The sequence below is a fragment of the Paroedura picta genome, chromosome 1, assembly GCF_049243985.1.
Source record: "Paroedura picta isolate Pp20150507F chromosome 1, Ppicta_v3.0, whole genome shotgun sequence".
Taxonomy (NCBI): Eukaryota; Metazoa; Chordata; class Lepidosauria; order Squamata; family Gekkonidae; genus Paroedura; species Paroedura picta.
The window spans coordinates 52861223-52876507 of record NC_135369.1 but is presented as its reverse complement, the minus strand read 5'-3'; the positions used below and the strand labels follow the sequence as shown (position 1 = coordinate 52876507).

Genomic DNA, 15285 nt, shown 5'->3' with positions numbered 1-15285 from the left:
ATGCTTCGGGCGTTAGTATAAAGACATCTGAATCCTTTTACTTTTGGTTCCCTATGAGCTGGCCTTGCCGGTTGGGCTGCCTCCGATCATTTTCCTTCCATACACTCCCTATGTTGATCGTCTCCTTCCCCTAGTGGCTTTAGTTTAAAGCTCTCCTGATGAATCTCCCCAGGTTCCTGCCAAACACATTCTTCTCCAGTTTCGATAAGTGCAGTCCATCAGGTGCTAGTAGGCCTTCCTCAAGAAAGCCTATCCCATGGTCCCAGAAACCAAATCTCTCCTGCCGGCACCAACTACGCAGCCAGTGATTCACCTCCATTATCTTCCTCTCCCGATGTATTCCTCTTCCCTTGACAGGCAAGATTGAAGAGAATACCACTTGTTCCCCCATTTGCTTGAGTTTCCTCCCCAGATCTTGATAGTCTTTTTTAATAGGAGCGATGGTATTCAGGGACATGTCATTCGTTCCCACATGGACCATCACAAATGGGTAGCGATCCGTAGATTTGAGGAGTTTGGGCAGCCTTTCTGAAACATCTTTAATTTTCGCCCCTGGCAAGCAACACACCTCTCGGGTTAGGGGATCGGGCCCAGCCACATGGCGATCCATTCCTCTTAGCAGGGAGTCTCCAATTACCAGTACTCTCCTTTTTTTTTTCTTCTCAACTCCATTTCCTTCTGTCCCCGTGGCCTCTTCCCTTTGTCTTAGAGTTTGTTTTGGGACCTCTTCCCTTGTTGACCCTTGCACCTCCTCTGCAAGGGCCTGAAATCTATTCTGGAGCTCCAAAGGCCCCGAGAACTGTCTCGCCCTTCGCCCTTCAGTCTTTTTCCGAACTGCCTGCGGAGGCTCCCTATTGTGGTCAATCTCCTTAACCTCTTCAGGACTGGTTGTATTCTCTTTATTCCAAGTTGCAGAGCTCTGGACTATGAACTCCTCCCCTTTCTTACTTTGGGTCAGAGTAATAATTCTGTTTTCTAGTCCCCTAATCTTTTCCTCCAAAAGTCTTACCAGCTTACACTTGGGGCAGCTGTAGTCCATCTTGTCTTCTGGGAGGAAGGCAATCATGTCACACTCACTGCAGATGATGGGATGAGTGTCCTGGAGGTCCATTGTAATGTGTAGGCAGTGGAAGTACTAGGGAAATATAATCTACTGATTCTAATTGCTCGGCCAAGAACCCCAGGCTAAGAGCCACAGGCCAAGAGCCCTTTGTCTCTCGCCCTTCGGCTCGCGCCTCTAGTGAGGAGCAGCCAGCAATCACCTCACCCAGGCAGAACAATAGCCTCACCTGGTCAGCAGCAACTCTCCCCAGTAGCTCTCTCCACGTGTTCTCAGTTGTCTGAGCTCAAATTTAAATGTTCCCCCACATAAAAATATTTAATGCATACAGAAACTGAAGGAAGACTAGCCTAAAACTATTCTCTGACAAGCTAGCTTTTTGCCAGTCCAACACTTTAACCCTACTACACCACACTGACAGAAATATGAATCAAATACCTCAGTGTTCTATTTCATGCAGCCTCTGCCCAAATGCCATTTTTAAATGTACTGTGGGCCAGAGCCATAGAATTCAGAGCAGCAATTCAATGCCAGATATTTTATTTATTCATCTTTATTTATTTAGTCTTGTTTAAATTAATGATGTTGACTATAATAATTTCTTAATTTTGTGTTATTGGGCCAGTAACCAGACTCTGTTTTATTTAATGAATTTAAATTGTCTTGAGTTTTCTTATTTACTAACGAAGCTCAGAAAGGGGGGGGGGAATCTTACATGGGTAAAGTTCTATAACATGGTATTCTCATCTTAGATGCAGGAGGAACTAGAGAAAGATATGCTTTTATCAACACAGTCTGGTTGTCACAAAAGCTTTGCTCTTGGGCATATTTTCTGGCAGGATTACAATTGTCCCAATCACAGAAGGAAACCCTTCAACCACAGGGCTTCCATTATTGTTTAGAACCCACTGCACTTTGTGTTCCCACTGACATACAACCCAATTTGTGAGAGGTTTCCTTCCAACACTAAGAATACAAACTACAGGGAAGATAACATGAGACAAGAGAGCTATCCACAATCCCATGTTGTTTCAAATAAAAATATGGTGCTTGAGACAAGAAGAGACTAAAGAAAATAAAGATAATCACATTTGGTGCTCCATGTGCTTATCACCACCACAATATGTTCACACATTGTGGATCAAGGCAAATCAACATGAGAGCTAATCCTAAGTACACATCCAGGAAGAAAATGATAAAATGCTAATAACTTGAACTTCAACTGAAAATAAAATGTTCTTAAAAAGAATCACCAGATAGGTTTGTCTGAGGCAAACTTCTGATGTTACCTTTCCTTATGCAGGTTCTTAATTAGCATGAAGGAAAGCAGCTAGATTTGGGAGGGGGGGTTATGTTTAATGTGTCAGTTACAGCTCAGCATATCTGAAAGCTATTTGCAAGTTAGAGAAATTGAATCTTTTGGCTATTTCTGCAGACACAGCAAGAAAGCACATAGGGAAAATTCATGTGATAATAAGCACAAGTGGAATTATACATAGATAAGCAACAACAAACAAAATCATTCCAGTCTTATTTTATTTGACTGATAAGTCCCTTTATTGTCCCTCAGGTCCATCATCACACACACCTTTTAACTAACAGTAGGACTAGGGGCCAGATTCTAAAGTGTTTCCTGCATCCAGTCTTCAGGAGCCACCCTTCTCCACCAATCCTGTCAAAATCCCTTCTCTGGAACCTTTCCTGACTCCAATCACTGCCTCCCTGCGCTTCTATATTTCCCAAAAGTCCAACATCTAAACCAAGCCCTCCCTGCTGGAATATGCAAGATCTGTAATGTGCATAATTCCAAAACATGTGAAGTATATCCTACAGGGGGCATTGGAGATGTGCATTTAGCATAGGGAATAGAATGGAATAGAATGGAATAATAGAAATTATTTTCTCCTATGTCCTGATTGGTTCATTTGAAGTCTTCTTGCTTCTTTACGCACACTTCCCCCCCCCCTGCTTGCCACCAGAACAGGCAGAATGAACAATAGAACAGAATGAACGCAGAACAGCAGTTAGATGGTTAGTTTGGAATCTCTACCAACACTCTTTCACAGGTCTAAAATCTTCTCACATGCCATAACAGCTACCCACACTGTCAGTCTAAATTTCCCTTTCCAGGTTTTCTTTGCCACTGACCAAAGGCAGCTGTCAACTATTCAAATCTCTTTCCCTTTTCAACACATAGTTGGAGGAGAGAGACAATGGCTCAATGGCAGAGCATCTGCATTGAAGGATCCAGTAATAGGAGATCTAAAAGGCCTGTGTCATCTAGCCCTCCTGGGTCACCTAGCCCAACCCCCTGCACTATGCAGGACACTCACGACCCCCATCCTCTGTAACCTGCCACCTCCTTGAACCTTCACAGAATCAGCCTCTCCATCAGATGTCTATCCAGCCTCTGTTTAAAAGTCTCCAAAGATGGAGAACCCACCACCTCCTGAGGAAGCCTCAAAACGGATTACACGGAATAAGTTCATGCAATCATCAGGTTGGAACATTCAATAAACAATGTAATAGGACTAGAACCAAGTGTAAATCTAATAACAGAATTGAAGACAAGCATATATATTATTATTATCATCATCATCATCATCATCATCATCATCATCATCATCATTTGATTTATTGCCCGCCACTCCCTTGCGGCTCGTGGCGGGTTACAACATTTTAAAACCCCATTAAAATCCATTAAAACAACAACTACAGTTTCGACATTATTAGTTAGGTAACTAGCATGACAAGTTATATGATATAATCTATGATGCCACAGTTACACAGTAGGATCCTAATTTCAGCAAGATATATACAGTGGTATAAGCCACAGTCTTTCTTGGTGAATCATTTAACACAAGGCAACTCTATTGCCCACATAGAAAAGCCCTCTTGAATAATCCAGTTTTTCAGAGTTTGTAGAACGCCTGGAGAGTGGGCGCCTTCCTCAGGTAGGTGAACTGAGTTTCTTTAGTAGGTTTTGTAATTTGTGAACAACAGGATGGGGTGCTGTGAGGATCCTAAAGACTTCACAGAACAGAAAATGATAAAGAAGAATTTAATACAGAATAACAAACTCATGCATGAACACTTACCTAGGGCCCAGTAGTTTACTGCTTGCAGATGTGAAGGGCTACTGTAAATTGCATGCATATACATCAAATGGATCATCAGTTCTGCCAGCCACCACCATAAGAAAATACGAACAGTGCCCCAGATGAAAATCCCTAGATTAGACTTCAGACCACCAGAGTCTTGACTAGTCATCTGTAAAAGGAATAAATTAAGGCATTTTAAAATTGTGATGAAATGACAAATCATTTACAAAATGAAAAGATGGCATAATAGTGCATTTTAAAAACATAGTTTCATTTCTGTTCTTCTAATCCCGGGAAAATAAATTCACTAAAAATGTGGAATTCAAGAGAACCCTGATTTGACTTTTGTATTTGATTTCTTGACATTTCATGCTGACCAACAAATTATATCATAAGTAAAACATTTTGCTATAACATAAATTGAGGAATGCTTAAAACACAATTCCTACATGGAAAGCCCTTCAGCATATTATGTAGTATGCATAAACAATGTCAGGCATAACGATCACACATGCATGTCTGCTCACATGTGCAACTGACACATCAAATGCTGCATATGGATGAGCAAACAATTTTCTACACTGCTGAGCAAGAATTTTTGCCACATTTGAAAGGATACTGATAGGTTTCTGATCCAAAAACACTGTCATCCAATTGTAACTGAATTTATTTAAATATAGGACCATCACCAGTATATGAAAAATCTGCTGGAAGAATTCCATTTTAGAGCTCAGTCTCTTCATTTCAAAGAGCAGATTTCTGCTAAGAACCTGACATTATAAACCCAGCGAAATTCTAGGGGACAATCAACTTGTACTCTCCATTTCTTGCTTTATGCAAAAAAGCCCAAGGCGTCTTGCCATATGTATTTTTAATTCACATTCACACTACAACATGGGTTCTGTATCCTTCAAATGGAACAAGATGTCATTTATTCTAGAAAATAAGTGTCTCAGTTGTTCAAAATCAAAACTATTATGACTGCAGACCAATTTCTGGGGTGGGGTACTATTTCATCATTTTAAAAAAATATATAATGCCACGTTTAACCTAATAAAATCAGAGTCCAGTAGTGCCTTTAAGACCAACAAAGGTTTATTCAAGGCGTGAGCTTTCGAGTGCAAGCACTCATCGTCAGACTAAGCAGATTCCAGTAGCACGTTTAAGACCAACAAAGATCTCGAAAGCTCACGTCTTGATTAAATCTTTGTTGGTCTTAAAGGTGCTACTGGACTCTGATTTTATTGTGCTACTTCAGACCAACACGGCTACTCATTTGAATCTATGTTTAACCTAAGCGTCTAAGCAATCATACAACAAAAAGCTTAGATGTAGGCTTTCATCACCCTACATATTTATCCCTCACTCCAGTGTCTGATCACATCATGGAGAGCAAAGTCACATCTGGTAACACAGAGCTTCCTCAGTCTTTAACAGCCAGTCCAATTCATTCTAAAAATGTTGCATAGGGTTATAATATTCTCAGCATTCAGCCTTTCTCGCCTGTTGGGATAATTGCTTCCAAAAAAAGCTTTTTTGTTCTGTGACTTATCAGGAAAAGCATAAGAAGGTGAAAAATTTGGAGGGAATAAAGGCAATTAACACAGGAGAAACATGTTTATTTCCCTCACCTTTAGATACAGGATTTGAACAGTAAAGTAAAATATTGTCATCATTATTTTAAAAGGGATTTGTTTTTAAAGATCAAATCAAAGAATAATTGTTACCTGCGTAGGACTATATTTAGCCAATTTACTCAGGAACCTAAAATGGATGCTCAGCCATTTTTTTCCCCAGCAAAATTTGAGTCCTTTAAGACCAACAAAGATTTATTCAAGGTGTGAGCCTTTGTGTGCAGGCATACTTCCTCAGACAAAATAGAACAAGGATCATGAGAGTACAGATATATAGAAAAGGTAAATCAGAGGGAACTTCGTAAACTGTCACAGAATACAAATTATGCCATTTATCATAACATTATCATGTGGCATAATATGGCACACAGTTTACTAATTTGCCACTAATTTACCTGTTCTATATATCAGTACTCACATTATCCTCGCTCCATTTTGTCTGAGGAACTGTGCATGCGCATGAAAGCTCACACTTTGAGATGAAATACATGATTTATGCTCTGACTAAGAAATGTATTATGGACTATCAAAGTACCAGAATCAGAGCATCTGCACTACCCTGCCAAGCTGCACCTGCATGGCCGGGTGCTTGTGCTGGAGCAGAGAGCTTGCCCCAAAGTCCAGAAACCAGTCCAGGAGGTCAGAAGCCAAGAGAGACAGAGTTCAGAGGAACATGGGTTGGAGAATGAAGTCAAGCCGGGCTGTAGTCAAAACCAGAGAGTGCAAAACACAAACCAGTATCAGGAATGGAGTTGAAACCAAACCAAAGAATCTAGGAGCCAGAGCAGTAACATCAGACAAGACAGGAAGGTCAGGCAAACCAGAGATCAAAAAGCCAGAAGTCACAGGATCAGAGCTCTGCCAGTGTGAACCAGAACAGGAGACAAGCAGAGAACATATTGACCCCAGAACAGACGTTGTCTCAGGGTTCACCTGATATACACCCAAACCGGGTGGGGCTGCCCTTAACCTCGAGGGCTTGCAGGTGGCTCTAATCATCATCAGAGGAAGCCTGCACAGCTGGGCCCCATTTACCCTTAAAGTGAGCTAGCAAGCCTGCTGATCATCTGACAGTTGTCAGGGTAGATCACATCCTCCAACACTGCTGTTCAGAGCTTGTAGGAACTTTGACCTGAGCCTACTGGTGCTGCTCCTCTGGTGAGTCTTCTAGACTGGTGACTGCTTTATCCAGGGGCTTGATGAAATATGGCTGGGTAACAGCCTGGCTGGGCCCAGGCTGCTCATCACTAGATAGGTTAGGCAGCTGGAGTCTGTGGCAGGCGGGTCTCCCAATGCCTCAGGGAGATCTCTGCCGCTGGAGCAGCCCTGGTGCCAAATCTGAGCAGGCGGGCATGACAGCATGTCTTTGTTGATCATCTCAATATTATGATATTTCCCCTCTAAAAACTCTTCCAACATGTGCATATTATTTGATTATCACTTGATATGCAAGGGCCTTTTGTCTGGCTTGTTTAAATGCAAATTCTTCTCAGGTTTGTCAAGGTAATTCATGAATGTCCCATATTCTGAATGACTCTGTCCATGCCTTGTAGGTAAGACTGATACTTCTTTCATATTCTTCTCAAGTGTTCACTTTATGAGGATCTCAGAACATTTTTATTACCCCTTTTTTAGCTTGTTATTCTGAATTTTCCATTTCCTCTGCTTTGAATTCTTAAAATTACTTTATCTGTAGCCAGGTACTTTCAGTTCTTTCTTCCTAAAAGTTATAACTACTCCTGGTGCTCAAGAGCATGGTCTCATGGAGCCTCCACTCATTGCTATTCCCCTCCACTATAGCAACAGGTAAGGATACGTCGGACCAGTTTTGAACTCTGATTAAGAATCTGCATTTACATGTCATTGGATATCATATTATCATTGCACTTGAGAGCCAGTTTGGTAGAGTGGTTAGGAGTACAGACTTCTAATCTGGAGAGCCGGGTTTGATTCCCCACTCCCCCACATGCAGCCAACTGGGTGACCTTGGGCTCGGCATGGCACTGATAAAACTGTTCTAACTGAGCAGTGATATCAGGGCTCTCTCAGCCTCACCTACCTCACAGGGTGTCTGTTGTGGGGAGAGGAAAGGGAAGGTGACTGTAAGCTGCTTTGAGCCTCCTTCGGGTGCCCAAAAGAGACACACAAACAGACACAACCCCCCTGGCCGACCCCCCATTGCCCCACCACAGCTTCCCAGTGACCACAGACACGCACACTCACACACACAACCCCCTGGCTGCCGCCCCATCGTGCCACCGCCGCTTCCCCGCGCCATCAGACACACGCACAAACACACAGCCACCCACCCACCACGCTCTCCCACCCCTTCCCCCACCCCACACCCACGCACACACTCCTCTCTACCCCTCTTCCCTTGCCACCTCCCCCGCCCAATTCACCCCCCTCGCGATTCCCCCCAACCTTCACACCCCCGTGTCCCCTCCCCTTTCACCTACCTCTCTGCCTGCCTTCCTTTCTTCCTTCTTACTTCCTGACTTCCTCTATTTCTCCATCTCCTTCCTGTCTCTCCCTCTCACTTGCTTCCTGTCTTTCTCCTTTACTTCCTTTCTTTCTCCCTTCTACCCATTATTTCAACCACACCTTGCCCTTTTTTCTCTCTCCCATACCTCCTTTCCTCTTCTTCCTTCCTTTCCTACAGTCTGCCTCCCCATCCACTAGCACCCTCTGTATTTCTTCTCAGCGGACTAACATATCACACACATGCACTGCTACTGACAATGAGCTGGCCCTCTGGTCCTTGGGGGGGCCCTCCCCTTGGCCACTTGGAGGAGCTGGTGCACTGTCAGGAAGCACCCAGGAACCTCTAATTGGCTCTAGCGGGAGAAGGCCCCCCCCAAAGGGCCAATCAGAATGTTCCCACATCATCCAAAGGCTCTTCCCTGCTTCTCATGCCTGAGGATGAGCTGCCACCAGGTGAGGCCAGGACCTGAGGATGGCTATCCAGCCATGCTTCACCACACCTTGCTGCACATCCACCCATTCCCTACCCTATTTTCAAAATGGGCTTCTCTGCTAGTAATACATATAATTGCTATATCTAATTCTGAGGTAAAACTCATCCTGTTTCAGATTAATAGCTAAACTGCTTTCTGGGATTCTTAAATATTATGAAGCAACTCGCTTCTTCTTTTTTTTTAACCTTCTTGACCAGGTTGTTAATAGTTAGCTGGCATTTCACTTAGCCTGATTTCTAAATTCACTAAAATAAATTCTCATAAAACAAACAAAACTATACAAGAGAGATGGCATAAAATGAAGTCAAATCATACTTACTTTTCAATATTTTCAAAATGTCACCTTACAGTTTTTTTCTTCTTCCCTCTCCTCATTTGGGCCTAAGATTTAGAGTTAAATGTTGGGCTCTTGATCTGTATCTTTTCTATATTTTCTTCTGAAGAAAATCATATATTTATTCATGGGGCTATTAAAACAACATGAAGTGAATATTTTGTCAGTTGTTCAGGGAAAGGGTATGAGAAAACACCTCATTCAGCTTACTTCCATTTTTTCTCCTCCTTTCCCTTTTCTGTTTGTTACTTGGAAATGATTACACAGATGATTGGTGTATTCTCTGTAAAGAATAGAAGATTACTTAATAACTCTTATTACATCTTTCACTGAGCTTTCCGGATGATTTCACTATTCTGACTCATCCTTAATGACATCTCAGTAGCTCTGAGTAGTCTGAAGAAACTATGGTTCTTCAAAGTGCTGGGGCAGGGGAAAGAACTGAGCATTTCTGGATGGTGCTGCTTCAGTTACCCTGCATGCCTATCAGACTTCAATAGGCATGTTGACACATCTGCTTCCTGCTCAGCTCCCAGTGATAAAATGCTCATTTAGGCACATCAGTTGCGGTGATAGATAATTTTAATGGAAAACAGGGCTCTAACTTGCTTTGGAAAACCTAGACTATTTTTCTTTTCTGGGTCTGGAACTGTCTCAATGGCAGAGAAAGACTATCCATTTAATATATAGAGAACAGGGGTCACTGGCAGAGAGGAGCAAATGAAGCTTTGCAGGGATTATTTGGCTCAAGCCTGATCAGGAGTGCCAGTGATGGTTTCTGGCTCACCCATGGGTTCCCTGGCCAAGTCTGAGCTGAATGGCCCTTCTAACACTGAGTTGTCATGCCATAGGGTCTATTCAGGCTGTCTTGCTCATCATCCTGTGCAAAAATACTTTACAAAATCACCACCTTTACACCCACACCTACTAGCATAGGTGTATCAGTTGACATCAGTACATAAATTCAGCCCTGATGGATCAGACCAGTAGTCTATCTAGTACACAACCTGTTTCATGTTGCAGCCAACCAACTGCCAAACAATGGAAGGTCAAATGAACATGGAATAGAAGTCAAGGCCTTCCTTTGATGCTGCCTTCTAGCACTGGATATGTAAGGTTTGCTTGCCTCTGTACCAACATTCTAAGGATGATGACAACATGGGCCCACGTCATTTCTAGTCAACATGGAAGACCTCCAGGAATATCTCTAGCCCCCTTCTAAAGACATCTATGCTTGTGGCCATCACTAAATCCCCTGGCAGTGAATTCCACAGTTTAATTATTGTTTGGAAATAAGTATTTCTTTTTGTCTATCTGAACCTATTTGCCAATAACTTCATTGGGTTCTCCGTGAGTTGATGTAAGAGGGAGAAAAACTTGTCAACTTTTCTGTCAACTTTTCTGAATGTTTATCAAGCTCTCAGTACTCAGAAATTATATGCATGCAAAAGCCACAATATTGGTACATGGTATATATGCATTGCTTAATGAAGCTTAGCAACTTCTCTGGTGTTTGTCATTAAGACAGAGCTAACCAGTGTTAGCCATAATAAAAGCCTCTGCACTACAGGCCTTTTCAGTAGCAGCCAGCTCTTTCTTGGCACTAATATAAAATACTTAGATGCCAAGAAAAACGGCTTCTGAAACTTTGCAAAAAGTAAAATTAAGATTGAATTATTTTCAAGTTAATTTATCACACCTCTTATTTATGGCTCGTCAAAGAATTGAGGCTTTTGAACTCTGGTGCTGGAGAAGACTCTTGCAAGTCCCTTGGACTGCAAGGCGAACAAACCGGTCAGTCCTAGAGGAGATCAGCCCTGACTGCTCTTTAGAAGGCCAGATCCTGAAGATGAAACTCAAATACTTTGGCCACCTCATGAGAAGGAAGGACTCCCTGGAGAAGAGCCTAATGCTGGGAGTGATCGAGGGCAAAAGAAGAAGGGGACGACAGAGAATGAGGTGGATGGATGGAGTCACTGAAGCAGTAGGTGCAAACTTAAAAGGACTCCAGGGAATGGTAGAGGACAGGAAGGCCTGGAGGATCATTGTCCATGGGGTCGCGATGGGTCGGACACGACTTCGCACATAACAACAACAAAAATTTATGGCTTTTTACTCCATGTTTAGGTCCTTCCTGAACTAAAGAGTTAATGTTATATATATTCATGTATTTGCAAGTTTTGAAATACTTTTCCCCCAATCATTTCCTGTGATAGGTTTGTGTATCAGGATCAACACACATGCACAGACTATTATCTGTGCAATCTGGATTTTCAGATAGTTAGGTGGATAGGGAATTGGTTAGAGAACCGCACTCAAAGAGTTGTTGTCAATGGTGTTTCATCAGACTGGAGAGAGGTGAGTAGTGGGGTACCTCAGGGCTCGGTGCTCGGCCCGGTACTTTTTAACATATTTATTAATGATCTAGATGAGGGGGTGGAGGGACTACTCATCAAGTTTGCAGATGACACCAAATTGGGAGGACTGGCAAATACTCCGGAAGATAGAGACAGAGTTCAACGAGATCTGAACACAATGGAAAAATGGGCAAATGAGAACAAGATGCAATTTAATAAAGATAAGTGTAAAGTTCTGCATCTGGGTCAGAAAAATGAAAAGCATGCCTACTGGATGGGGGATACACTTCTAGGTAGCACTGTGTGTGAACGAGACCTTGGGGTACTTGTGGATTGTAAACTAAACATGAGCAGGCAGTGTGATGCAGCGGTAAAAAAGGCAAATGCCATTTTGGGCTGTATCAACAGAGGCATCACATCAAAATCACAAGATGTCATAGTCCCATTGTATACGGCACTGGTCAGACCACACCTGGAGTACTGTGTGCAGTTCTGGAGGCCTCACTTCAAGAAGGACGTAGATAAAATTGAAAGGGTACAGAGGAGAGCGACGAAGATGACCTGGGGCCAAGGGACCAAGCCCTATGAAGATAGGTTGAGGGACTTGGGAATGTTCAGCCTGGAGAAAAGGAGGTTGAGAGGGGACATGATAGCCCTCTTTAAGTATTTGAAAGGTTGTCACTTGGAGGAGGGCAGGATGCTGTTTCTGCTGGCTGCAGAGGAGAGGACACGCAGTAATGGGTTTAAACTTCAAGTACAACGATATAGGCTAGATATCAGGAAAAAGTTTTTCACAGTCAGAGTAGTTCAGCAGTGGAATAGGCTGCCTAAGGAGGTGGTGAGCTCCCCCTCACTGGCAGTCTTCAAGCAAAGGTTGGATACACACTTTTCATGGATGCTTTAGGATGCTTAGGGCTAATCCTGCGTTGAGCAGGGGGTTGGACTAGATGGCCTGTATGGCCCCTTCCAGCTCTATGATTCTATTCTATGATTATGATTAACTGAATTTCACTGTGTCAAACACAGTATGCATCTTATTGTACCATAGTCGTAGACCAAGAAACCCTTCGAATTCCGATGTAGATCTTAACATGTCTGAGAAAAATGTGTTACATGGTTCTGGATTTTTCAAGGAGGATTTGAAGTAGCATTAAAGCCAATAGTCCAGGAAATCCTCTTAGACAGTTAATCTGTGAGCAGCAAACAACAATCTTGCACAAACGGAAGGCCCCTGCATCAAACAAAACCAATTGCTGGGGGATTTATTCATTATCTACACCCAACAGCAGTGGATACTTTAGAAATACAATGCCTCCCACCCCAATTTTTTTTGCATAAATAATGTATTTCATGGGTGTCATAAGCATGGTCATGCTAAACATGTTATCCATCATGAAGCCAACAGTCTTCCTAAGCTCGTACAAGAGTAACCCCGCAGAGGAAAGCAGTAAGCACACAGGTCAAATTTCATCTAATGGAGCATTAAGATTACTATGGAACTTCACATAAACCAAGACAAAGGCAATATTTCAGAAGTGCTATCACCTGCTTATGAAAATCATCAAAGGTGATAATGGGCCCATTGTGAAGAACAGGATAATAGAACACATATAACAACATCCAAAGGAACGAATGATGCATCTTCTGTTTAGACCAGCAGTACTCTAGACTGAAGCTTGTGCAGTAGAGGCAGCGGACCGTCAAGGTAAAAATGAGCAAGTAGTATTCATTTTCACTGCCATACCAGCCCCTCTGTAAAATAAAAGCAGACAGGAAGTTACAGTATGCAGTCTCACCCATGCGCTTGTAAAGATGAAAAACACTTTTTGTGAAGCATTTACATGTCATACCATTACAACTCCAATTCTTGCAGCATTTACTATTTACATAGCTCTGACTCCTGAAACACTCCTTTGGGATCACTGTTATTTTGAGGTCATTGGTTTTTTACTTGGAAGTAGGCTTCTTCAACTAGAAAGATGATATGTTGTTGTTATGTGCGAAGTCGTGTCCGACCCATCGCAACCCCATGGACAATGATCCTCCAGGCCTTCCTGTCCTCTACCATTCCCCGGAGTCCATTTAAGTTTGCACCTACTGCTTCAGTGACTCCATCCATCCACCTCATTCTCTGTCGTCCCCTTCTTCTTTTGCCCTCGATCTCTCCCAGCATTAGGCTCTTCTCCAGGGAGTCCTTCCTTCTCATGAGGTGGCCAAAATATTTGAGTTTCATCTTCAGGATCTGGCCTTCTAAAGAGCAGTCAGGGCTGATCTCCTCTAGGACTGACTGGTTTGTTCGCCTTGCAGTCCAAGGGACTCGCAAGAGTCTTCTCCAGCACCAGAGTTCAAAAGCCTCAATTCTTTGACGCTCGGCCTTCCTTATGGTCCAACTTTCGCAGCCATACATTGCAACTGGGAAGACCATAGCCTTGACTAAACGCACTTTTGTTGGCAGGGTAATGTCTCTGCTTTTTAGGATGCTGTCTAGATTTGCCATAGCTTTCCTCCCCAGGAGCAAGCGTCTTTTAATTTCTTTGCTGCAGTCCCCATCTGCAGTGATCTTGGAGCCCAGGAAAATAAAATCTGTCACTATCTCCATTTCTTCCCCTTCTATTTGCCAGGAATTGAGAGGGCCGGATGCCATGATCTTTGTTTTCTTGATGTTGAGTTTCAAGCCAACTTTGGCACTCTCCTCCTTCACCCGCATCAACAGGCTCTTTAGTTCCTCTTCACTTTCTGCCATTAGAGTGGTATCATCTGCATATCTGAGGTTGTTGATATTTCTCCCTGCAATCTTGATCCCAATTTGTGACTCCTCTAATCCCGCATTTCTCATGATGTGCTCTGCATACAAGTTAAATAGGCAAGGCGACAGTATACAGCCTTGCCGAACTCCTTTCTCAATTTTGAACCAGTCAGTGATTCCATGTTCAGTTCTCACTGTTGCTTCTTGACCTGCATATAAATTTCTCAAGAGACAAATAAGATGCTCTGGTATTCCCATCTCTTTAAGAACTTGCCACAATTTGTTGTGCTCCACACAATCAAAGGCTTTAGCATAGTCAATGAAGCAGAAGTAGACGTTCTTCTGGTACTCCCTAGCTTTCTCCATGATCCAGCGTATGTTGGCAATTTGATCTCTAGTTCCTCTGCCTCTTCGAAATCCTGCCTGTACTTCTGGAAGTTCTCGGTCCACATATTGCTGGAGCCTAGCTTGTAGGATTTTGAGCATAACTTTGCTAGCATGAGAAATTAGTGCGATGGTGCGGTAGTTTGAACATTCTTTGGCATTGCCCTTCTTTGGGATTGGAATGTAAACTGACCTTTTCCAATCCTGTGGCCATTGTTGAGTTTTCCAAATTTGCTGGCATATTGAGTGTAGCACTTTTACTGCATCGTCCTTTAAGATTTTGAATAGTTCAACTGGAATGCTGTCACTACCACTAGCTTTATTGTTGCTCAGACTTCCTAAGGCCCATTTGACTTCACATTCCAGGATGTCTGGCTCCAGGTCAGTAACTACCCCATTGTGGTCATCAGGGATGTTAAGCTCGCTCTTGTATAGTTCTTCTGTATAATTTTGCCACCTTTGTTTGATCTCTTCTGCTTCTGTGAGGTCCCTACCATTTTGGTCCCTTATCATACCCATCTTTGCATGAAACGTTCTCTTCATATCTCCAATTTTCTTGAAAAGATCTCTGGTCCTCCCCATTCTATTGTTTTCTTCTATTTGTTTGCACTGTTCATTTAAGAAGGCATTCTTATCTCTTCTAGCTTTTCTCTGGAATTCTGCATTCAATTGGGTGTATCTTTCTCTTTCT

General features: G+C 42.7%; 1 protein-coding gene across 10 annotated transcripts in view; it reads right to left on the bottom strand.

Moving 5' to 3' along the window:
* The window catches only part of HHAT (hedgehog acyltransferase), a 252438-nt gene that overhangs the window by 194316 nt on the left and 42837 nt on the right, over positions 1 to 15285 (bottom strand). For 9 of the 10 annotated variants that reach the window (XM_077338399.1, XM_077338335.1, XM_077338344.1 and 6 more), the window contains 2 exons: positions 13010 to 13216; positions 4159 to 4330 (listed from right to left, as the gene is read on the bottom strand). In XM_077338399.1, the coding sequence (XP_077194514.1) occupies positions 4159 to 4330; positions 13010 to 13216 (379 nt within the window). The remainder of the gene's footprint in view (positions 1 to 4158; positions 4331 to 13009; positions 13217 to 15285) is intronic. The other variant, XM_077338408.1, reaches the window with a different exon arrangement.